The sequence below is a fragment of the Lontra canadensis genome, unplaced genomic scaffold, assembly GCF_010015895.1.
Source record: "Lontra canadensis isolate GAN:19392208 unplaced genomic scaffold, GSC_riverotter_1.0 scaffold21, whole genome shotgun sequence".
Classification (NCBI taxonomy): Eukaryota; Metazoa; Chordata; class Mammalia; order Carnivora; family Mustelidae; genus Lontra; species Lontra canadensis.
The window spans coordinates 18,900,419-18,925,333 of record NW_022631015.1 but is presented as its reverse complement, the minus strand read 5'-3'; the positions used below and the strand labels follow the sequence as shown (position 1 = coordinate 18,925,333).

The following is a 24,915-nucleotide window of genomic DNA, read 5'->3' as shown; positions in this document are numbered from 1 at the left end:
ATAACAGCTTTATTGAAATATAATTCACATACCATAAAATTCACCCCACATGAACTCTTTGGAAGTAGAACACTGAATGAATACCACCTAGAGCACCTGGACTAAAAATTCAGGAGGCAAGCTCTCCTAGAACAAAATTCACACTGTTATTAAAAGAAGGGTGAAAGGAGTGTGGCCACCAAAAACTGAGTTTAAGTAATGTGAACCTATTTTCTAAGGATCCCACCTGACATATTACAGCTTTGCAAGGTTCACTCCTGGGTTATCTCCTGGGTTGTTCCCCACGTGAAACATCCTATGAGATTTGGCCCAAGACAACTTTCTCATTGCTTTTCTACAAATGTTTAAAAAGTCTTAGGTCCCAGGTTTATATCCACAACTCTACCTGGTTCCATGTTTCCTGTATTATTGACACAAGCTAAAAAAAGTCTTATGAACTTCCTTATTTAAGACTCACTTTGGGGGCACCTTGGTAGCTCAGCTGGTAGAGTGTCCAACTCTTGGTTTCTGCTCAGGTCATGATCTCTGCATTGTGAGATTGAGCCCCACCTTGGGCTTGATGTACCGTGCCCAGTGTGCTTAAGAGATTCTCTCTCTTTCTTCCCCTCCCCCTCTCCCTCTTCCCCCACTCATGCAACTGGTGACAGCATGTGTGCCGTCCCCCCCCAATAAATAAATTTTTTTGAGGAATAAACAGTTTTATAATGTTGTTTTAATAAACAGCATTTAATGGGCTCAGACCAGGAATCTGTGGATCTTGAGGTCCTCTGAATATTTATCAGTTTTCCTCTCTACATTCTTTTTGGTCTGTATCTGTAACCTCATGAGTGGCTTTTTTTTTGGTAATGGGTCTTGGCCTTCTCCTTCCTCTTCTCCTCCAGGGTGGCTGCCACTGCCTGGTATTTCCAACCAACCTTGTGAGCCAGGCGCCCCAAGAAAACCAACTTCCTTGTAGGCTTCATGTGCACTGCTGTGAGGGCAGCAGGAAGCACCATCTTCTTTTTCCTGTCATAAGGTGGTGGGATCCCATCAAACAGGGAGACCCAGGGCAGCCTGGCCTCTCTGGGTCCTGTGGGGCAGCAGGGCTTGCACTGTCTGCCAAAAGATGCAGCTGGGTGCTCGGAAGTGGTGGGGGCCATGGGATGGGCTAGTGTTCATGTGCTTGTGGAGGATGGCCAGGTACTTCAACTTGTTTCTGTAGAAATTGCCAGAAATGTTGATGCCCTCATAGTGCATGACTACAGCCTTCTGGCTCAGGAATACCTGTTTGGCAATGATGGCTGCCAGGTGGCCCAGGAGATGGCCTTGGCCATCCAGCACCAGGGCCATCCTGCCCCTCTGCCATCTTCGGGAGCCTCCTGGGAAAGTTAAATAAAGTCTTTTGGCTCAGTCACTCATAGACTGAGTCAATGGCTCAGCTGGTTTAACATTGGACTCTTGATCTCAGCTCAGGTCTTGACCGAGCCGAAGGCAGAGGCTTAACCCACTGAACCACCCAGGTGCCCCTAAATAAATAAAATCTTTTAAAAAAAAAGAAGAAGAAGAAGAAGAAGAAGAAGAAAGTGGAAACTCTCTCCCCCCCACCACCGAAAAAACCCCAGAAATATCCCTGTGTCAGAACAACAGGAACATCAAAGGGAAATTTTTTTTTTCAGATTGTTTGCTTCTCATTTTCCCATGACATCTGTAGTAAAGTCCCTTTTATTCACTATCGGTTTATACAAGTAAATTCCTGAAGGAGATGAGGACAAGGACACAACTGCTATCTAACTCCTGACAAATGGTAGCAATAATTGTCTTTATTATTCATGACAACCATAACAAATGGCGCCTTTTCTTCCCTCATGAGAATGCTAATGCAGCCGCCTTCCTCAGGTAAAACAGATTTCTTTTTACCTGCTTCTTGGCATAACAAAGCTCAGGACCACCAATTATGAGAGGCCATGGCTCCTTTTGAGTCCCATGTGAGCAGGGACACTCTCTGAGGTAATGACAAAGAAGCTGAAGTCTAGAATAAGAAGCCAAGGGAGAGAAGGAGTGGGAGGAAGCACGAGAGAGCATTCCAGACAGAGGCAACTGCAGCTTCAAAGGCTCCAAGGTGGGGAAAAGGACAGGGGAGAGTAGAACTTATGAGTGGGCAGAGAATGGTCAGGGATGAGAAACAGAGATCACCTATGCTAGGCCTTCTATACTACTCACCATCATGGGAGGCTTACTGCCCTCAAGGAACTTGTCAGGGATTACAGTGTCAAACTTCCTGATGCTCAACATTGACTAAAGCTTGGTTGACAGATACAATATTAATAAAGGATTGCCTTCAGGGTATGGAGCACATGCTTGTCTCTAAAAATCTATTCGTCAGTTAAGTCAGAAGAACTGAGAGCCAGACTGCACTGTTGAAGGTACTGTGACTTAATGCCACACAGCCAAATTAAGGGACACGTGGCAGCTGGTATCCAAGATGACTCCCATGATGCTCGTCTCTCTCCATTCTCCTCCAACACTGAATCTGGCTGAGAGGACACTGAGGAAATGACACTATGTGATTTCTGAGGCTAAGACATAAAAGATATTGTAGCTCCCATCACTTTCTTTCTTGGATCATTCACTCTGTGGAAGTCAGCGGTCATGTCATGAGGACAATCAAGCAGCCCTATGGAGAGGTCCACACGGGAAGGAACTGAAGTATCCTCCCAGTCATGGCGCCAGTCGGCCAACCATGAGAGTGCACCATCTTGAAGTGAACCCTCCAGTCCCAGTCAAGCCTTCAGATGACTCTCACCCTGGCTGACATCTTGATTACAACAACATGAGACATCCCAAACCAGAACCACCTAACTAGGTGGCTCCTGAATTCCTGATCCACCAAAAAGGTGTGATATGATGAATGTTTATTGTTGGTTTAAACCAATACCTTTTGGTATTTTGTTATGCAGCAGTAAATTAAAGCAGACATGAGAAGAAACAATCCTAACACGCTATTTGTTACAATGACAATAATGAATTTTGGCAAGTTACTTGACCTTGCTACACCTCAATTTTTTTCCTGTTGTGACTATTAGTTTTTAAATTTTAATTTTAACCAAATCTGCTTCTGCTCCCATTTTTCAAAATCAAGTAGCAACACAATGATCCCGAAACCTGGATATTATCCTTGACTGATTTTATCCTTATTCCTTACCTCCAATCTAATCATTATGTCCTAATGATTATATCTACTGAGTACTTTCAGACTATTTTCTTTATCCCATATCTTAGTTCAGGCCTCCATCAAATCCCATCTGGACTATTAAATATACCTCTAAATTGTTTCCTGCCTCTGATCTTATTCCTCTCAAAACTTTTTCTTACACTGCAACTGGTGGCCCACCTATAACCCAAATATGATAAGGCCATTATCTGGTGGAAACCTTCCCCCAGCCCTCTGACAACTCCATAAAGTCCGATCTCCTCAGCATTACCAGTAACGCCTGTCAGGATCTGGCCATTGCCTGCTTCTCCTCTTATTAACATGTGTCTCAAGTGTCAGTTCTCTTATTTGTTGCCTTTGTTGTCTCTGTTCCACAGCATTGATTTTTCTTAAGAGTTTGGTGGTTCTTGCTTTTGTTTTTTCTTTCTTGCTAATATTTGTTTGTGGTTCTAGATTCAGCAGTTTTTTTCCATGCCCAAATCAGGCTTTCTGGTCACCTATCCCAGTGAGTTCACGTTTTGTTGTGTTTTGTTTTGTTTTATTTTGTTTTGTTTTATGAAGGGGGGTAGTGAGCGATGGGGAGGAGCAGAAGGAGAGAGAGAGAGAGAATCTTAAGCGGGCTCCATGCCGGGGAGTCTGACACGGGGCTCAATCTCATGACCCAGAGACCAAGAGCTGAGCCGAAACCAAGAGTTGGACCCTGAACCACCTGAGCCACCTGGGCACCTCAGTGGGTTCCAGTTTTGCTCACAGAACACTGATTCTGATGATTGTAGGTGAGAGGTGAATCGTATGACAAAGATGAAGCGTGGGGGCATCCACACTCTGAGAGCAGACATTAAAGGCACTGCACAAAAACAAACGGTTAAAGAATTCATTGGTGCCTTTTCCACTCAGGCTAGGCACTTGGTCCTGGCACAGCGAGATCTGTATCCTCTCAACATATGCTCCCATTGATAACCCCATTCAAACTCCAGAGAAATGCTTCTCTTCACCTTGTGTCCGCAACCTTGAAACAAAAAGAGACTAACATGTCCCAGTGCCGTGAAGGTTTGTGAGTTGTGCCCTATCGAGTTCAGAAATAGGTACTGTTTCAGCACGGAAGATTTGAGAGGCAGAATCACTGAAGGAAGAGAAAATACAAATTAATTATCATGACAAATCCTTCCTCTCAAGATGAATGCAATAGTTTCTTACATAATGAAGAATTATTCTCTAAGAAGGCTGAACATCCATTTTCTTGCTTGTCTTTGTGAATCTGGAGGTTCTCTTGAATTAGCCAATATTTAAAGATTTTTATTTATTTATTTATTTGAGAGAGAGAGAGAAAATGAGAGAGAGAGAGAGAGCATGAGAGGAGAGAGGTCAGGGGGAGAAGGAGACTCCCTGCCAAGTAGGGAGTCCGATATGGGACTCGATCCCAGGACTCCAGGATCAAAATTAGCTCAATATTTGAAACACTTGTACATGACAGCTGAATAAAATTTAGCAATGTTGAATAATTCATATTGCTTTTAAATTTCTATACATATGTTTAGAATGTAATAGACATGTAACATGATGCTGACTCTTTCTATTGACAACTAGATGGACAGTGAAAACTAAATTTTTAACTAGCTTTTGTGTATTTTATTTAAAAATTAATAATGGATAAATGAAATTTTTAAAAATTAAATTTAAATTTCAGCTCTAAAATAATTTGAGTAAAAAATCCAATACTCATGAACTTTGTAGTTTGTCATTTAATTCTGAAAACTGAAAATATTTTAGAAGAAAACAGCATTTTTGAAAACGTATGAAAAATAATGATCACATTTACTTTAATTTACACATTTTGATAAAAGCAATGTAAATTTTGTACATCTTAAAGATTACATTTTATTTTTACTGGCTTCTGCTCAGTTCATGCTTTCAGAGTCATGGAATCCAGCCCTGTGTTGGGCTCTGTACTCAGCATGGAGTCTGCTTGAGTTTTTCTCTTTCCCTCTGTGCCTCCACACCTCTTTCTCTCTCAAATAAATAAATAAAATCTTTAAAAAGTTAAAAAAATATGTTTTATTATTCAGGAGGATTTGTAAAAGTAGAAAGATAATATATATACATGTACATACACATATAAAATATATGTACAGAGAGAGAGCAAGTGGTTATGAAGGTAGCTTACTCTTAGCTGGGGCCCTCTACCTATCCCCTAAAAAGTAGTTGGGTTTTTTTTTAAGATTTTATTTATTTATTATTTATTTATTTGAAAGAGAGAGAGCACGTGTACAAGCAAGCGGAGCAGTAGGCAGAGGGAGAGAGAGAAGCAGACTCCCCACTGAGCAGGGAGCCCAATGTGGGACTCGATCCCAGCACCCTGAGATCATGACCTGAGCCAAAGGCAGATGCTTAACCAACTAAGCCACCCAGGCAACCCCTTCTCTTTAGAGAGTAGTGTTCATGACTTTAGTTTGGAATTTACCCTCCTGCATAATCTTGGCCAAAGTCTACAGTCATCAATGGCTCTCCCTTTGCTTTCCAACCCACAATTCTAATTTGGACCCTTCCCTGACAGGCTTAGGAAAAAACATCCTCAGGCCTTTATTCTGGAAGCAAACTCTTGGCTAGCAGCATGGGGAGGGGAGGGAAATCCAAGAAATCCAATGATCTGTTCCAGGTCAGATCATTCAATAATTGTAATAATGCCGTGTCCAGGCTCTTCTCTTTTCTCCTATTTATTGACAATGAACTTGGGGTTTCCTTAGGAAAATCTGTTCTTACCCTTGAGATATCACTGAAGTGACCCTCTCCTGGAAGTATTTTGGCTACAGTTTCTCTGTCTTATTTCTTGTTAATCTGATGCTATCAGTGGTCTATTTTCCAGGAATTCTTTAACTCTTTTATCTGCTGCCTACAGCCCTTCTTAGATTTCTAGTGTCATGAATTAACTGCTTTTAAAATATCTTTCCTGACATTCCAATGGGCATATGCACAGGAAGGGAAATCATTGTTTGTTTAGCATGTCATCTTAATTCCAATATGTTTACTGACATTTTTCATCTCATTGCCTAGAGCTCGTGACCTTTAGCGATACCAAGACGCTGGAGTTTTCTGCACGCACACATGGCTGGGCCATGCTTCTATGCCTTTGGTGGAGTGATTTTCTCTTTTTTTACTCAAAAACCCTTACCACCTTTCTTGATTTGGTGAACTCTTACTTATCCTTCAAAACTCAACCCAAAGCACTCTTTTCTCCAGGAAAGAACTAACCAACCAACTAAATAAAAAAATAAAATAAAATTTCTGAGACATCTCACGTTGGGTTAAGCCCCCCTTTCCCTGACATCTGTGTACAGTATATCTCTGAGGTTGCCAGACAAAATATTTGAGGACCACTTCTACTAAAAATTGTCTATTGTTGATCTGAAACTCAAATTTAACCAGGCATCCTGTTTTTGTTTTTCTTTTCCGAATCTGGCAACACTAAACATTTCCTCACTCGTTATACTGTATGGGATTTATCTGCTGACATGTGTACCTCTCCCTTGGGTACTGAAAGTTTCTTACAGGAAGGAACCATGTCTTTTTTTGGTGGGGAGCTAGTGCAGTGGGAGTGTGGCATGGAAACCATATCTTTTTTTTTTTTTTTTAATCTCTGTATCCTTAGTGGCTGACACATTGTGTGACCAGGTGATATTCCTTAGGCTCTTTGGGTGGCAAGTAATGGAAACAACAAACTCAAGCCCAATTAAGCAACGAAACATTTATTGTAAGGAGAATTCCTGGGCAGCTGGCTGCAGGAAGCATATGGAACTCATTGCTCTCTTCATTTCTTATCCCTGCTTCTCTAAACTGCTAGAATTCTCTCTTCTGTAATTGCAGTGGCTTTCTCTGCTACTCAGTGCATGGGGTGGATGACTGTACAGTACTCCAGAACGGTTACATTATCAATGCTCCAACAACATTTGCTGAATTGAATGACTTTTGTTGTTTATGACATTTACACAGTGTTATTTCTGTGAAGATTCTCAGAGAGACTGTGATTTCGGGATCTTAGAACCGAGGAATAGCTAGGACTTCTCCTGAGCCCTGGTTTGCCTTATCCTATAAACCCTGAACCATGTAACTGTTTGCTCTTTTTTTTTTTAAGATTTTTATTTATTTATTCGACAGACAGAGATCACAAGTAGGCAGAGAGGCAGGCAGAGAGAGAGGGGGAAGCAGGCTCCCTGCTGTGCAGAGAGCCCAACGAGGGGCTCGATCGCACTGAGCCACTTAGGTACCCACTGAGCCACTCAGGTTTTTCTCTTTGTCTTGGTTCTAAAGATGTTGGAGTTGAATTAGTGTTTCTTTTCTAGCAAACATGCAGCGCTCAATAGATGCATCATGCTTGCTAATCTCATCGCTATCTACATATTATCTTTAAGACAACTCTCATTTTATGTTTTCTTTCTTTTTTTTTTTTTTTTTAGTAATCTTTGTGCCCAACATGGGGTTAGAACTCACAACCCCAAGATCGAGAGCTGCAATCTCTACTGACTGAACCAGCCAGGTTTGTCTCTTTTTTTCATTTCTTAATTGCCTCTCTTTTCTTGTTTGTTTTTTATTTTATTTTTTTTTCTTGTTTGTTTTTTAACTTAACTATTGTCAACATGCTGTACATTACATCCCCAGAACTTATTTACTTTATAAATAACCCCCTTTCAACCCCTTTCACACAAGTCACCCACCTCCCCACCTCCTGCCTCTGGCAACCACCAGTCCCGTCTCTGTGTCCATGAGTCTGTTTTTTTCCAGATTCCACGTATAAGTGAGATCATAACTGTATTTGTCTTTCCTTGTCTAACTCATTTCACTTAGCAAAATGCCCTGACATGCCATCCAGGTTGTTGAAAACGGCAGAATTTCCTTCTTTGTTAAGGCTGAATAACTTTATGGCTAAATATATATCACACTTTCTTTATTCATTCATCCATCAGTGGGTTGACTCTTAAGAGATTTCCATGTTTTGGCTATTGTGAACAATGCTACAATGAGCCTGGGGATGCATATGTATTTTTTTTTAAGATTTTATTTATTTATTTGACAGAGACAGAGATCATAAGTAGGCAGGGAGGCAGGCAGAGAGAGAGGAGGAAGCAGGCTCCCCGCTGAGCAGAGAGCCCGATGCGGGGCTTGGTCCCAGGATCCTGGGATCGTGACCCCAGCCGAAGGCAGAGGCTTAAGCCACTGAGCCCCCCAGGTGCCCTGCATATGTATTTTCAAGACAGTGATTTCATTTCCTTCAGATAAATACGTAGAAGCGGAATTGCTAGATCATATGGTAGCTCTATTTTTAATTATTTGAGGAAACTCCATACTGTTTTCTGTAACGGCTGTGCCAATTTACATTCCCACCAGCAGTGCAAAAGTCTTCCCCTCACTAATTTGTTTTTCAGTTTATTTTATTTAATGGCACTGTATGGAAAGAATATGAATTAGTAAGGAAAGGAAGCAAACACTCGCAATATTCTTGATCTACTTCTTCTAATAGAGCAAAGACCAACTTCCTTCATTTGGGTGATTCTGAAATGAGCAGTTTGTTTTCAGGAATCATCATATGATCTGATTCCCACACCCCTTCCATTCTGGAATTTCCGTTTATGGTTTTAGAAGAAACTCAGCACATATTAATCTCTCACCTTTCAAAGCATAATGTGAGTCAAGTACTCAACATTCCAGTATGTTGTTAAAATACCTCTGGGCATCTTTTTTTTTTTTTTTCAACCAGCTTAAAACACTCTTCTTCTACCATCTTAAAATTTACGCTATTGGGGCACCTCGGTGGCTCATGCGGTTAAAGGTCTGCCTTTGCCTCGGGTCATGATCTTAGGGTCCTGGGATCGAGCCCTGCCTCAGGCTCCCTGCTCAGTGCGGAGCTTGTTTCCTCCCTCTCCCTCTGCCCCTGCTCACATGTGTGCACTCTCTCTTTCTCTCAAATAAATTAATAAAAATCTTTGGAAAAAAATAAAACTTACACTGTTTTCCTCAGGTCTTCAAAAACTTTGACTCCTGGAAGAGGCCCTTTGTCTAGTGGTGGCAGAGCTGAAAAGTGAGGCACAATAAGAAACAGTTACTGAAAGCCAAAACAGAGCCAGGAGAAGGGTCTTTGTAGTGATACCTGAATCTGTGTAAAAAACATGGCTGGCATCAGAATTTTCCTGAACAGTCTGGAAAGCCTCCTTAATTGTGCTGCTATAGATTTAACTTTGGGAGGTTGCCTCGAAACCACTCTATTTTGGATAATTGAAGCAATAGAAACTTTATTTTTATACTTAACTTTGAGAGTTGAGGCTTTCTTGTGTTCATGCAGTATCCTGAAAGTGGTCCAGGGCATGGCAGCTTTGAGTGGTGGGAGAAGGGAGAGGACAGTTTCTTTTATGTCACCCCCTTGCCCTTGTAAGGAAAATAGTCATCCTAAAACAAGAGAAGCTTTCATAAATAACATAGAATTCCATTATAAGGTTAGCACTATTTCAGTTATGCCAAATAATTGCCAAAAGAAATAGGGGAGAAAAATATTGGTAGTTTTTCCATCAAGAGAGTATCTTTGTAATTTTAATTTAAGAAGCTAAATAATTAAAAGACGAAAATACGTATATTTCCTGAAAATGTTCATACATTCCCACTACGTATTTTCCCCCAAAGTGCAATAAACAGGATAGAAAAAGGAAGGTTTTAAACTGAGTTGGGTGGGCATTTCCACAAATATTTAATAGAATATTGCTTTATTGTCTCTGTTCTTCCATGAAGCACGTACCGTGATGTCCAGAATGGAAACAGCAAGGACCAAGATACCATCTCCTAACACTGGGTGGTGGGAGGGAATTGGGCTTGGGGGACTGGCAGGGTGGGACAGCTGTATTTAAGACAAGTTCCCACAGACTGTGATAGCCCGAGACACAGGGGGCCCCAGAGAGGGCAGGAGTAAGAGAGAGCAAAGATGCTGCGAAGCCATGGAATTTGGAGGTGAGACCGAGACAAGAAGGAATAAGGCAGCAAGAATGGCTCAGGAAGGTCTTTCTCACTCCAGCCTCTCCCACTTCCTGGTATTTTCATGAAATTACCATGGAAGTGGGGCGCCTGGGTGGCGTAAACAGTTGAGCAGCCCGCTCTTGACTTTGGCTCAGATCATCAACTCAGGGTCCTGGGTTGAACCCCACATTGTCGGGCTCCGTGCTCAGCGGGGACCCTTCCGTCTCCCTCCCTGCTCATGGGCGTGCACGTGTGTGTGCTCTCTGTCAAATAAATAAATCTTTAGGGAAAAAAAAGAAATGACTATGAAAGCAGTAGAACACACAGGGCAGATCGCTGTTCCTCAACTCTTCCCGCTCTCACCAGGCTCTCCCTTGTCGGTACCTCTCCATGAGCAAGTGGAGCCTGGGGCGTTTGAGAAGGTGGCTGAACACCGCTGGACAGGGCCCTGGAGGAGAAGCAGCTTTCATCAATGACAGTTTCTAGCCCTCTGTCTGCACCCAAGAGCACTTCAGAGAAGGGTTAAGCACAGCACTCTATAGGCCTGGTGTAGTAAAACTAAAATTTTCTGTCTTCTTGCTTTTCTTCTTCTGCTTCTTCTTCTTCTTCTTCTTCTTCTTCTTCTTCTTCTTCTTTTTAACGTTTCTGATTTATTTCTTGGCTTAGAAAAATAATAATAATTGTAAAGCTTTGCCTTTCTCTTAATTCTACCAAATTCTCGACATTTATCTATCAGAGGTCTTTACTGCGGTGCACAGCAAGCTAAAGAAAAAAAAGATGACTTCAACCTGCAGTGTGTTATTCCTCTCTATTAATGAGCCATACGACGGGCTGTGAAATACCCCGTTTGGTATCCTGAAGACCAGTTCATTGTCAAAGACCCGGTCGATCCCTTACCTGATCTCTTCTTGGACATTTTGGGGCTCAACGTTAAAAACATTTTAGATATGTAATAATTTTACATTTAAACAGGTACATAGTAGCATGAAAGTTTTGATACTTAATAATAAAACAAGACCTGTGAATTCACCAGGTAAAGTAAGCACGATTGATATTGATTGATATTGTCTTTCTGGATCCTGTTTGGTGTTGTATGTCAAGGGTCATCCCAGATCCCGTTTGATGTTGCATGTCAAGGGTCGTCAACAAACCCCAGGTGACCTAGATTTTCTTCTATATCCTTTTCACATCTTATGGATTTGTGTTTCATATATTTAGGCCTATGATTCATTTTGAGTTAATTTTTGTGAAAGATGTGAAGGCCATGTCTAGATTCTTCTTCTTCTTCTTTATTTTTTATTTTTTTTTTTAATTTTGCATGTGGGTGGCTGGTCATTCTCTCACCATTTACTACAAAATCTGTTCTTACTCCATTGAGTTGCTTTTGGGCCTTTGTCAAAGATCACCTGACTCTGTTCTCATGGATTTATTTCTGGACCCTCTATTTTGTTCCCCAGATCCATTTGTCTCTTCTTCCACCAGTGCCATACTGACTCAATGACTATAGTGTGACCATAAGTCTTCAAGCTGGATAGCCTCAATTATCCCACTTTGTTCTTCAGTATTGTGCTAGTTATGCTGGGAGTTTTGCCTTTCCATATGAACTTTAATTACCCACTTTTGCTGCTATCCGCAAAATAACTTGCTGGGATTTGTTTGCAACAAATTCTTTCAATATTTATCTGTCTGAGAAAGTTATTTTTCTTTTTTTTTTTTCTTTTCACTTTTAAAGGATAATTATTCTGGATATACGATTCTAGGTTGCTAGTTTTTTCTTTCAACACTTTATCATCAACACTTTAAATATTTCAAGTTACTCTCATCTTGCCCACATGATTTCTGAAAAGTTCAATGTAATATTCACCCTTCCTCTTCTACAAATAAGGTCCCCCACTCTTTAGCTTCTTTCAAGATCTCCTCTTTGTCTTTGATTTTTGGCAGCTTGTATATAATGTACCAAGATATGGATCTTTTTTCCTCCTCGATCCTATAAGCTTCCTGGATTATGGTTTGGTGTTTGTTGTTACTTTTGGAAAGTTCTCAGCCTTTTTTTTTTTAATTAAAAAAATTCCCATATAATCAAGATACAGCATTCTATTAGTTTCAGCCATTATTACTTAGACTTTTTCTTCTGCTCCATTCTCTCCTTCTCCTTCTGGTATTCGTACTGAGTATACGATGCAACTTTTTATATTCTCCTACTCTTTTAGGATCATCTGTTTCTTTCTTTTTTTTTTTTTAAGATTTAATTAATTTATTTATTTGACAGAGAGATCACAAGTAGGCAGAGAGGCAGACAGAGAGAGAGAAGGAAGCAGGCTCCCCACTGAGCAGAGAGCCCTATGCAGGGCTTGATCCCTGGACCCTGGGATCATGACCTGAGTTGAAGGCAGAGGCTTAACCCACTAAGCCACCCAGGAGCCCCAGATCATCTATTTCTTTTTCTCATTCTCTTTTTGTTTTTCAGCTTGAGAAGTCTCTAGTGACCTATCTTCAAGCCCAGTGATTCTTTCCTCAACCATGTCTAATCTACTAATAGGTCCATCAAAGATGTACTTCATTTCTGTTTCAAGTGTTTTCAATAGCATTTTTCTAGCATTTATTTTTTAAAAAAATTATTTATTTATTTGAAAGAGAGCATGAGTGGAGGTGGGCGGGTAGAGGAAGAGGGAGAAGCATGCCCCCTGCTCAGGATGCTGACACAGGGCTCGATCCCAGGACCCTAGGATCATGACCTGAGCAAGTGCAGACACTTAACCAACTGAGCCATCCAGGTGCCCCTCTAGTATTTCCTTTCTTAGAGCTCCCATCTCTCTGCTAACATTGCCCATCTGTTTTTGTGTTAAGGCCCACTTTTTTACATTAAAGCCCTTCCATCTTAATCACAGTTATTTTAAAATCCCAGTCTCATAATTCTCAAACTGAGTCTGGGTCTGATGTCTCTTCAAACTTTATTATTATTTTTTTTTTGTCTTTTAACATTCCTTGTCTTTTTTTTTTTTTTTTTTTTTTTTGGCCAGAAGTCAGACATTAGGTATAGGATAAAAGGACCTGAGGTAGAGAGGCCTTTAGTGTGAGCTTTTATGTTTATCTGCTTAGGAGTCCTGTAGTCTGTGGTGCTATTTCCTATAGCTGTGGTGTCAGTGGCTAAAATTTCCTCTTGTGTCCTTGTTTTTGTCTTTCCTGTTGTCTTTCAGTTTTCCTAGAGACCCTCCCTTTTAGATAAAGGCTGTGGTTTACAGGTCTTTCCATTGTAGTTCCCTATTATTATACACAGTCCTGCTGATGTGGTGGTAAGGTGTGGGAGATGGAAAGCATCCTATAATCCTATGATTGGGTATCATTCTTTCAGTGTCCCTGGACTGAGACCTCCACCAGGATCTCAGGTATTTTTTTTGTTGTTGTTTGTGTTTCTTCATTTTTTTTTTCCTGCCCCTTAGGTGGGACAAGAAGACTAGAAGTGGCTGGAATTGGGTATGTCCTTTTCCCCACATCATTTAGGCTCTGACCAAATTGTCCTCAAGAGCAGGCCTTTGTTAAGGAGACTAGAATGCTCTGGACATATTTCGAAATAGCTAGTTTTCCCCTCCGCCTGCTAGAAGCAGAAAGGAAACATTATCTGATCTTCACTCAGAACCTGGTGGGGCTCCTAAAGGAAAAACTGGTATAAGTGGGAAGCATCCTCCTAAGACTGGGTCCTCAGGGGACTTTTATCTTGATGCTCAGACCCCCACAATTAGTCACTTGATTTTTAGGTTTTCATACTATTTGCTGGTTCCAGTGGCCATTTGTGCTCTGGGTATGCTCTGGTTCTCTGTATTTCCCTTTCTTTCCAGTTTTCAGGGCAGGAATTTGTTCTGGATCTCAATTTTCTGATGAATCCAAGGAGAATTGTTGATTTTCACATTGTTCTGCTTTATTCTGCTCTGAGACAACTTCCACACTCTTAACATGTTGGACCAGAAACCACCCACTGCTTTCTTTTGTACAGCTGTGAGCTGAAAACAATTTTTCGCATTTTTTAAATGGTTGAAAAGAATCAAGAGAGAATATTATTTCACGACTAGTAAAAATTACATGAATATCAAGTGTTAGGACCCATCATTGTTTTATTAGAATACAGCCATGCTCACTTATGCACCTGCTGCTTCTGGGCACTTTCATGCTGCACAGGCAAGCTGAATGGTTCGACAGAGACCTTGAGGTCACAGTGCCTGAAACATTTATTATCTGGCTCTTTACAGAGGAAAAAAAAAAATCTAATTCCTGCTCCCTATCGCTTAATTTTTTCTTTTCTTTTCTTTTTTTAAAAAGATGTTTTATTCAAACTGCAATGTCACCTTTTGGAGTGTCCCTCCTTTTTTAAAAAAGATTTTATTTATTTATTTGACAGAGAGAGCGAGAGAGCACAAGTGGGCCAGGGGATGGGGGGGGGCAGTAGAGGGAGAGGGAGACACAGACCAGGAACCTGATATGGGGCTCCATCCCAGGACCCTGGCATCATGACCTGATCTAAAGACAGATGCTCAACCATCTGAGCCAGCCAGGTGCCCCTTAATATTTCTTTATATATTTTTTAATCTCCTTTTCTCCCTGTGCTACATTCTTGGTAATTTACTTTCCAGTTTATTATAACCTCCTTAGCCCTATCTAATCCGCTGCTTTAGCCATCATTTCCACCCCCCACTTTTCTTCCACAGTTTTATTTAAAAACTTTTAACATTGTATTTTATCCTTTCTCTAATCGATGTGGCAGGTTTTGATCATCTCTTACTAAGCTTTGAGTAAGTAATTTCTGTGATACCGTCGTTTATTTCTTTACACATTTCATGTATGTTTATTCTTTATTCTGTACATGATAATTCCATTGTTTGAATCCCTTGACGTCTAAATCTGAGGTCCCTGCTTCTGCTCCTGGTGCTGGATCATTTCCTTACGTATTTGATGATTTTTGATTGTGAGCTCAGATTTGGTAGATTGAGTCTGTGGTCCTATTTAAGGACCTGTCCAGAGAGGATTTTGCTCTGCTGGAAGCCAGGGGGATGATTAGCACCTGGAGCACTAGAGCCTTCTTCCAATTTCTCTGGCTTAATCTGGGAATCTGAGGTTCAGTGCTCCAATTTTTCTCTGTTGACCCACGACATCTTTCCCTCCATTCCAGCATCAATATTGGCAACTAAATTGGTGACTGTCTTTAGGCACACCTGGCTTTCCCATGTGCATGTTCCTCCATTTTTTTTTCCTGCTCAGTTTTCTTTTTTATTTTTCTAGCCAATTAGGAATTTCCTGTAATCTCAGCAAAATTTTTTTCTATGTAATCTCAATGTTTTATAACATGAGGGTTTCCTGGCTAGCTAATCTGCCATATTGGTAGGGTGGGAGTCCTATCCAGTTCTTTGTTCTACCCTTATGACTAATTTTGGCCCCCACTTGTTAGTTTATCTACTTCCTAGGACAAGGTAAAGGAGTTATTTCCATACTTTCTACCTTCTCCTTTCCTTAGTGACAGCCCTGTGTCTGCCCGTGTCTTCAGCACTCATTTTATCCCCTTAACAGACACCCAAGCTCAGAGTCAATAATGATGGTATCTTCTCTTTGACCAGAGAAACACCCATTCTTTGGTTTCTTGCCAAGGACAGAATTTAGCTGTGGCTCTTTTCAAGCATCTTGGCTCTCCTGCCTCCTCCCATTTCTAAACACGCACAACGTCTATTCTCAGCCCTAACCCACTTAAACACAATCTCTTTGTTGGCATGGTTCAATTTTTATTCACTGATGTCATTATTTCAGGTCCTTCCTGTGGAACCACAATGTTCTTTCTTGCTCTTTGGGTCTCCACAGAGTATGGCTTAAAGCTAAGTGCTTTTCTTCCTCAGTTTACATCATGGCGCATAGCTTGTTCTGTCACTTTTAGGTTGATTAGATACTTCTGTCCTTGTCGCCACCAGTTATGAATAGCTTTAGGTGAACTAGATGAGGTATAGGAAAATACTCTGTAAACTATAAAGCTCTGTACAATGCTGAGGATGATTCAGGGATAAGACACACAATATAGTTTAGGTGTTAGCTGAGGCAAATGCCCCTGACTTTGGTTATTTGAAAAAACTGTCTTAAGTCCTTCTGAAGCTGAAAAGTAGAGAAAGGGAAGAGAGGTCTGAGTCTTTCAAGGGGGAAATGGGACATCCTATCTAGAAACAGGCACCTCTGAAACGTGGTGTGGAAGAGTAGAAGAAATTATAGTGCTTGTGGACAAACTGGATGAGGAAATCTCAGAAGCTATGTGAATTCAAAATGACGAATTAACCATGACAGCCAGCCTATGGTTCCAGGGCTAAAACTTGGAAGAGGCAGGTTTCCGTTGTGCATGCCTGGGTGGGGCAACTGAGCCTTATGGACATAGCAGAAAGAGCCTTGGACTAGGGTGCTGGAGACTTTTTTTTTTCCCTGATGAAAAACAATTAATTGCTGTACTGTGACATGATGAAACCAGTTCCTTCTTAGGAGGTTGCCTTGCAGCTCAAATTCTGTGATGTGATCATCATTACCAGTTGACATGGTTTTGTCTTGAGTCAAAACACTAGGGCTTGATTAATGGTTGGCTTTGTTATTAATTCCCTGGGTTCTAATTCTTGTTTCTGTGGTCCTGACTTATATGTAGGCGGTCCCTGAAGGTGATGAAGGAAAGAGAAGACACAACCTCTCTTTCCCCTCACAACTACTGCCACCGTCTCCGTGATGTGGTCCATACCCAAGTTGCAAAATCTCCCAACAGAAGCACGAATGTCGTTCCTGAGGCACATTCCTGAGAACGTGAGACTTTGTCCCTTCTGTTTCCCATAGCACTTCTCAGACACTTTAGCATCAGGAACTCCAGAACTTTTTAGATAGTGCTCTTCACACACATGAAAAGCATAATCGTAATTTTTAGTGTTAGAAAATATTTTAGAATATTTTAATAAATTGCTCTGTTCGTCTTTCTGTCTTCAAGTCGTAGATTTAAGGGCACCGTGGAAAGTCTTCTCTGTGTATTATACAGATCATCTCAATCTGCTGCTACAAAGGTTACTTTTTTTAAACTTCTGATTGACTCCTGGCTGATTCATTCTCAAAAGCCTGTATGAGAATTCTCACTAAATGTCCCAATGCATGACCTACCATTTACACTTGTTTCCCTTCATGATTCGGGGTTGTTGTCCTGCTTTAGATGGAGGCTCCCCAATTCCTAGGAAATGAATCCACTGGTTTATTCACATTTGAGTCATGCTTACCCGGGCTATGGACTGTAACCACTCCCACATCTGGATGCAGAAGTCCAGGGCTGGGAATTGCCCCCATACCATCCCGGATCAGAATCTCCCATTTCTGTAAAGCTCTCCAGTAGTAAGGCTACATCCTCTTTCCATTTCTGTTTCTGCCTCTATATCATCTGTCCTTCCAAGTCTTTTAAATATGGCTTCAGAAAGAAAAATTCCTTGTTCAAGATCTGGGCTTCAGTATTTACTTCCAGCTAAAACTTGCTTCTCCCCCAACTAGACTGTAAGCTTCCTCTTGCTAATAGGATCTGTGCCTTTTTCTGTTTGGACTCCAGAAACTACAACAGTGCCTGGCATATAGTAATTGCAGAATCCTTCAGTGACTAAATGAGTTAATGATTTCTCTTAATGGACCCTGAGTGAGTTCAATGAGCTTCTCTATTATTTCCTATCTCTTAATATTCCTGAGACTGACTTCAAACTTTCTCAAGTACAACCCATCTCTACAACAATATTTAGGGTTGCCTGGCTGGCTCAGTCGATTAAGCATCTGACTCTTGATTTCAGCTCAGGTCTTCATCTCAGGTTTGTGAGTTCAAGCCCCAGGAAGTACCTCTCCTCACTGAGTTTACATTTTAGAAGTAGAGGAACAACATGGATATATTAGCTAGTGATGCATGCTTCAAGAAAACATAGAGCCCTCGTATAAAGCACTTAAAATGGTACCTGGCATTCCAATAGCCAAAAGGTAGAAACCACCCAAACGTCCATTAGCTGATGAATGGATAAACAAAATGTGGTCTATCCACACCACGGAGCATGAGTCAAGCATTAAAAAAAAAAAAATGAAGTACTGACGCATGCTGGGCCATGGATGAACCTTGAGGACCTTACGCTAAGTGAAAGAAAGCAAATACCAAAGGGCATTTATTGTATAATTCCATTTGCAGGAAATATCCAGAATAGGCCAATCCATATTGAAAGAAAGCAGATTAACATTTGCCGGGTATGGGGGGTGGTTTGCTGGGTGCAAGTGTATGGGGTTTGGTAATGGGTATGTGTTTCCTTTTGGGATGATGAAATTGTTCTGGAACTAGATAGTGGTGGTCATTGCACAAGACTGTAAATGTACTGAATGTCACTAATGGTAAATTTCATGTTATGGGTATTTTGCCACATTAAAAAGAAATAGTGCTTGGCATAATATAAGCATTCAATAAATTCAAATAGAAAATAACCTAGGGGTGGGCTGGGTGGCTCCATGGATTAAGCATCTACCTTTGGCTCAGGTCATGATCTCAGGGCTGGGATGGAGTCCTACGTCAGGCTCCCTGATCAGAGAGGAGTCTGCTTCTTCCTCTGCCCCTCTCCCTGCTTGTGCTCTCTGTCTCTCAAATAAATACATAAAATCTTTTAAAAAATTACCTGGGTAAAATAAATTATTAAATAAATTTTTAATCACTGGAATGCTACGCAGGCTTTGAAGACCGTGAACATGGTCTGTAAGTACAAACATGGAAAGACGTCCAAATCTACAGTGAGAAAGAAAAAGAGCTGTGGAGGAGTCTACATGGTACAATTTATGTTAAAATACACATGCGCACACATGTGTCATATGCCTGGAGAAAAGTGGACTGGAAGCAGACGCACGGGAAAAATGAGGATAATGATTTCCTTCGGGGTGAATAGGTTGGGGGGGCAGGGATGGTTTTGTTTCCATACTTTATACCCTTGCGTATCGATTGACGGCTTGCGTGTGTACGTACCACACGTAATATGCTGGAATTTTAGATGATGAGCTCAGGCTGAAGAGGGCACAATGGCCATCCAAAGATCCCAACCTGCTCAGAGGTGGCATTTCCAGGAACACGGAATCCAGGACAAGGGTGGTTAATTACCCATCGTGAGAATTAAAATGTCTTGGCTTCATAACTCATTATGAAAAATAAAACTGGGCTTGCCACGGAGAGTAAAAATCCTTCTGCATCTGAGAGTGGTTTTTGCTGCTGGTCAGAGACGTGGCGAATTCTTCCACTTCTCCAAGGGCCGGGCACACCGCAGGAGCTCGGCAAATGTCTGGGCACCGTTCCTCAGGTCCCACATACAGGTATGTTCTCAGGCTTTGGGGCCACCTTTCTCCACGCTGAAGCACGTCTTTAAGAATGAAGTTAATGCAGGAATGTAAGATACCATTAAGAAAAGCCGTTTACAAGTCTGAACTCTTAAAAAAAAATCATTTTATTGATCCTTTACCATACAAAATTTATTCAAATTACACCCATTTGAAGTGATAAGATCACAGCTAGAGAACAGGTTACCCTGTAACAAATCTATTTACAAAATCCATCATAAAAGCTTTTTTTCTTTTTTTTTTTACATTATATTACATATTTTCTTTTTTTTTTTTTAAACTAGCATACAACACAAAGCTAAACCGATTAGTAGTTTGCCTACTCCCAATTTTGGGAGAAATACTTCCTCTTGACAAAAATCACGTACCCCGTAGGAAAAGAAATTCCCACAATCTGACAATTGCCACTCGACTCACTCTGCAAGCCATGTTCCTTCAAATCCCTCCTCTCACACGCAGGTTGCCATGCACGCATCTGAGTTCTTATTTTCTTTTTTTCCTGAAAGCTAAAGCTTTAAATACTGCAGTTTTATTTACAGATCTACACTTAAACAACAAAAACGGAAACGAGAACCACAACAACAACAACAACAATAACAACAAAAAAACCCAGAAACAAAATAGAACAACTCTTAAAAAATTACAAACCCGCTAGAAAATATTCTGGCAGTGTTTACAAATTAATTGCTGTTTTTTTCTCTTTTTTTGTACAAAATCGCTAGATAATGAAAGTGTGAGGAGACTACATTTCAACTTAAATAAAATGATCGCTATGCACAGATCTGTACATGTGAACACACACCTAATACTGTTTGACAGCTCATGTGTTGCCCTTTGTACACTTTTTCTTTTGTAAGGCTCACGCAGTCATAATTCGCACACGTGTAACTTTTAGCCATTTCATGTGTGAGCGTTAATAGCAGCAACTCAATGGTACCAGAAAAACCTGCATACTTAGTACTCAAAGTAACACAAATACTGTAGCACTAACCCACTTTGGGTGCCAGATACTATGTCAGAAAGGAAAAATGGGCGATGCGAACAGAACACAGCATGGACGGCTAATTCACGGACACCAAGCTCAGCCCACTAACTGGAAAAATCTTATGCATGAAGGAACTCTTAAGACTTATTAGTATTCCTTTCATCTTCAAAACAATAAATACGGCATTATTACATTACGGAAAGGCGTAACGAGAAAGTCAACAAAACACACAACAACCTAGCCAGGTGAGAGCTCAGTCTTTAGACTTTGGAAACAAGTCAGCTTCGTGCAGCTGGCAAAGAGAATCGTTACAGAGCTGGAAGCAGAGGCAGCTAACCAGATGAGATAAATATGGGAAATGGGGAAAAGCTTGGCATAAATGGTTTCCCATACAGGAAAAAACCCCACAGTGCATTTCCAGTAGGCACTTGACACAAAGCTCCCCCTCCCTCCCCCACCCCAAAGCTTCATCACAGACCACACTGCTGTTTGTACCAAAGCCAGTGTGTGTGAGGGAGGAGGCTGGGGACGGAGGCCGAAGAAGAAAAAGGAGGATAATGTGCACCTTTGTTTTTCTTCCCAAACATACACCCACGCATACCCACACAAATAGTTTAAAGTGCTGGTGTCATTCGTTTTGACCCCACCACCACTTTGCATATTGTGGAAATCTACCTTGAGTAAACTGGCTGGGGCTTTCGTGGTTTTTTTGTTTGTTTTGTTTTTGTTTCCTTTTGTGTTTTTCCTAAGGGATTATTTTCGATTCCGTTAAACGCACGAATTGAGTGCTACGGTGTCAGGCACATAGCATTTCAATTTAACTGTTTTCGTTTTGAGGTTTTTTTGTTTTGTTTTGTTTTGTTTCACCTGACTCCCTCGTTTCCGTTGTCTTCAGGATCCAAGCAATGGACCTGAGGTTCCATGCCATGTGCCCAGTGGGAGAAAGGTGCCTCCCCAGGGCCGATGGGAAAGCCATTCTTGGACCTAACTGGTAGGATTTGCAGCTGACACGAAGCCTCCAACTGGGGGACACCGTTCCTGAAGAGTAAAGTGGGAGACGCCCTGGCTTCTATCGCTTCTCCTTCCGCGTAATGACTTCCCTTGGTCCAACTGACTCCTTCGTAGAGGAAGGGGAATGGGTTCTGGGCCAGGACGATCGCAGCCCCCGATGCAGTGGGAGTGCCCTGTTCTCACCAGCTTTTAAGTAAATGCCACTGACACAGTGGGGATATCTTTGTCCCCAGAGGCCTCTCCTTCTGACCCCATCCTGAGAAGTGGTCTCCCTGAGTGCAGAGTAAGAGAGCCCTTGCCCCAGTCACAAGGCCGGGAAGCCCAAGGACGGAGGGATCCACACCTGCTGCTCCTTGGGACTGCTATGTCATCTGACCTGGTTCTCCTCTCAAATGGGCCACCCGTGTCCGTGAGCGAGCCCCAGGACCGGCTGGCTCCAAGCTCCCATCCTGGGAAAGGAAGCAAGGTGGGGTGACACTTCTTGCAGAGGCTGTTAAACCTTAGATCACACACGTTTAGATGCTCTGATCAGTAGAGGTCCTCTACGTCTCTGCTTAAATAATGTGAATTAGCAAAAACCGTTTCAAAGTAAACAATTAAATTGAAATGGTGCTGGGTGCCACAGGAATGCTTAAATGGCAGCTAAAAGAAAAAAATTAAAAAAGAATAAAAATAAAAAGGCAAAAACAATCCACAGAAAACTCCTAAGTAAGCATTTGCTACAAATCAACTTTAAACTAACAAATACGTTGGGGGCAGGGGAATGGGAGTGGTTACGGAGACAGGAAAATCCACAACAGCTTCCGAGTGGCAGAATTCTACCGTTCTTCTGTATCTGCAACAAATATCGGAAAACAGGTTCTTCGTCCGAAAGGCTGTGCAGGTTCTCTTGACCTCCTACAGGACACAAGGTCCATAGCTTACACTGAATTATGACAGTCATTTAAATATTCCTAAGAAGAGCTGAAGAAATCCATTTCATACTTTGCATGACTTCAAGTTTACAGTTCCTGCCATTCCGTTCCATATTAGCAGACCCCAAAGACATGCAATCCGCGGAGAAGGCACGGCTTGAAATGCTATTAAGGAAGATTGCTGTTCTCGAGTGGGCCAGGTGGCCAGACCCCATTCAACAGCGCATCCGTCAGGCACAGCAAGCCAATCCGGGAGGGAGGGAAGAAAAATACGGGTGAGAGACACCTGATTGCACATTTTCTCAATTGCTGACTCATCCAGGAGATTTTTGGAGCCTGGAGCAAAGCAGGGCTTTCCCAAGGGAGCCTGCGACTGTGCGTTTAGACAAAAAAACAAAATCAAAAACAACACCCCCCCAAAAAAAAGGCAACCCCCCCCCCCGCTTTTAAATTCATTAAAATGTCAGCTTTGTTCAGAAGTTTGTAGTTTACTTCATGATACTATCTCGGAGGAAGAAGGTAGGAAGGGACAACACTGCATGACAGATGTTCTGGTTCCATAATAAAAAAATATTGGTTTATAAGGGGAGGTCACACAAAGCATAATCAACTACACATGAAGTCTTCCACAAGCGGGAGCTTCTCCAAATCATACGCATCAAAGAGATCGCTAATGCCTTCTTCCTCCCCGAGGCTTAGGAGATAGTCTTCTTGGAGCAGAGGAGGCAGGAGGTTAACAAATGGTCCTTCCAGGTTGGAAGGAATTTGGTCCTCAGTCTGCTGTAAGAGGTTGGCTGGGGAGGCCAAAGGAGAAAGGTTTGCCATAGAAATCGAACAATCGCTATGTCCTGAGTTGGTTGAAGCCAAGTCTGAAGGGAAAAAAGAAAAAAAAAATTGGAGGAAACCAAAAAATAAGTTAGGAGACAAATCACACCAACTTGTTGGAAGACTATGCACGGGGCTGTTATGAAAGCCCGGACCTTCTGGAAGGACAATCAGATGCCACTGTGGTCCAGCCCATCTCGTGCACAGTGACTGACAGCCCTTCTCTGTTCTGGTCTAACTCACTCAACTTTTGGGATGCCTACGGTTAGCAAACAAGAATACAAATTGTTTCAAAGATTAGAGGCTAACAAGTTCAAACACTTCTCTCGGCTATCAGCTGGTCAATATTTAAAGGAAAACAAAACAAAACATACATGCTGAAAAGCTGGCTTCGTCGTAGGGATTCAATGGATTTTCACTTAGTCTTTTTTGAACAACTAACTTTTTTAAAGATACTTCTTAAAAATGCACGTAATAAGACATATCCACTTTGAATGTCTGTGGCGAAAAAAGGTGATCTTTCGTTTTACCATCTGAGCTGCCATGGCAATTACAGTGCTCAGTGTTACAAATCAGACCCGAGTCACTTAAATCGCTCCAATTCGTGCGGCTATATTGGGAGACAGTAACGGGAAAGGCTGAAGACATATCCCCAGTCTGAAAGTGGAAAAAGGGGGAGAACTTAAGATACTCCCGGGGTCTTCTTCCCGTAGCTTGTCCCCATCACCCCAGGGGGTGGGAATGAGGAGGGGAGCGGAAATCAAGTTCAACTTCTTTAACAAAAGGCTCTTGGCTCCAAACTCGTTCCCTTTTGCTAACATGATCTCAGAGGCATCAGGCAAAGGTGTGTGGCCAAGTGTAGCTGATGATTCATTCAGAGAGCTCACAGCTTTACTCGGCACCCCAGCGGGCTTTCCAAAACACTGTAAGGGAAGCGATTTCTGCCCATCGCGAAAGCCTGAGGGACTCCGTCTGTGGGTGGAGGAGTCATTGGCTCAAGACCATGATTTGATTCTGTAACTAGTCAGACTGCCTTTGAAAAGAAAAAAAAAGTTACCTTAATAGCACTAAATAGCAGAAGTTTTTGGTTCTTGCCTAGGCATGTGGTTCTGGCACCGGATCCTTCCGGTCACCTTCGTTTTTAATATAGTTTCCGAATGACAAACGTGGAATTTTTACCTTTGGAAGGGGGTTTCGGGATATTCCCATTGTGGTCTTGGTTGTTTGTTTTCATTGGACTGTGTGTTTCTGTCTCTTCTGGACACAAATAAACCTCAATGGGCCCTTGGGTACTTGCCAAATGTATTTGTAGGCTCTATCGACAGAACAAGTGAGAAAAGTTCAAACTGAGACATGAGAGCTATAGTAATTTTCATCCAGAAATGGGAAATGAGGGTAATTTTCATTGTTCATTTTGCTTCTTTCCTGGTAGCCTCTTCCCCACTCTCCCCCCATCAAGTGATGACTGTCACCCTCTAGAGGAGGGCCGGCAAACTGCAGCCCGAGGGCCGAATCCAGTCCATCAACTGGCTTTGTAAATAAAGTTTTATTGGCAGAGAATCATGCCCTTTCCCACTGTTTACGGATTGCCTCTGGCTGTTTTGTTTTTCTTC

The 24,915-nt window shown here is 41.7% G+C and overlaps 1 protein-coding gene and 1 pseudogene across 1 annotated transcript in view; both read right to left on the bottom strand.

Annotated features, from left to right (window-relative positions):
- Window positions 1-735: 735 nt before the first annotated feature.
- LOC116869871 lies at window positions 736-22,692 on the bottom strand (annotated as a pseudogene).
- A 224-nt stretch (window positions 22,693-22,916) lies between these two features.
- Window positions 22,917-24,915, bottom strand: part of E2F3 (E2F transcription factor 3) — a 70,726-nt gene continuing 68,727 nt past the window's right edge. The window contains 2 exon segments of the mRNA XM_032861629.1: window positions 22,917-23,346; window positions 24,482-24,617. Of these exon segments, the coding sequence (XP_032717520.1) occupies window positions 23,084-23,346; window positions 24,482-24,617 (399 nt within the window). The 3' untranslated portion in view covers window positions 22,917-23,083.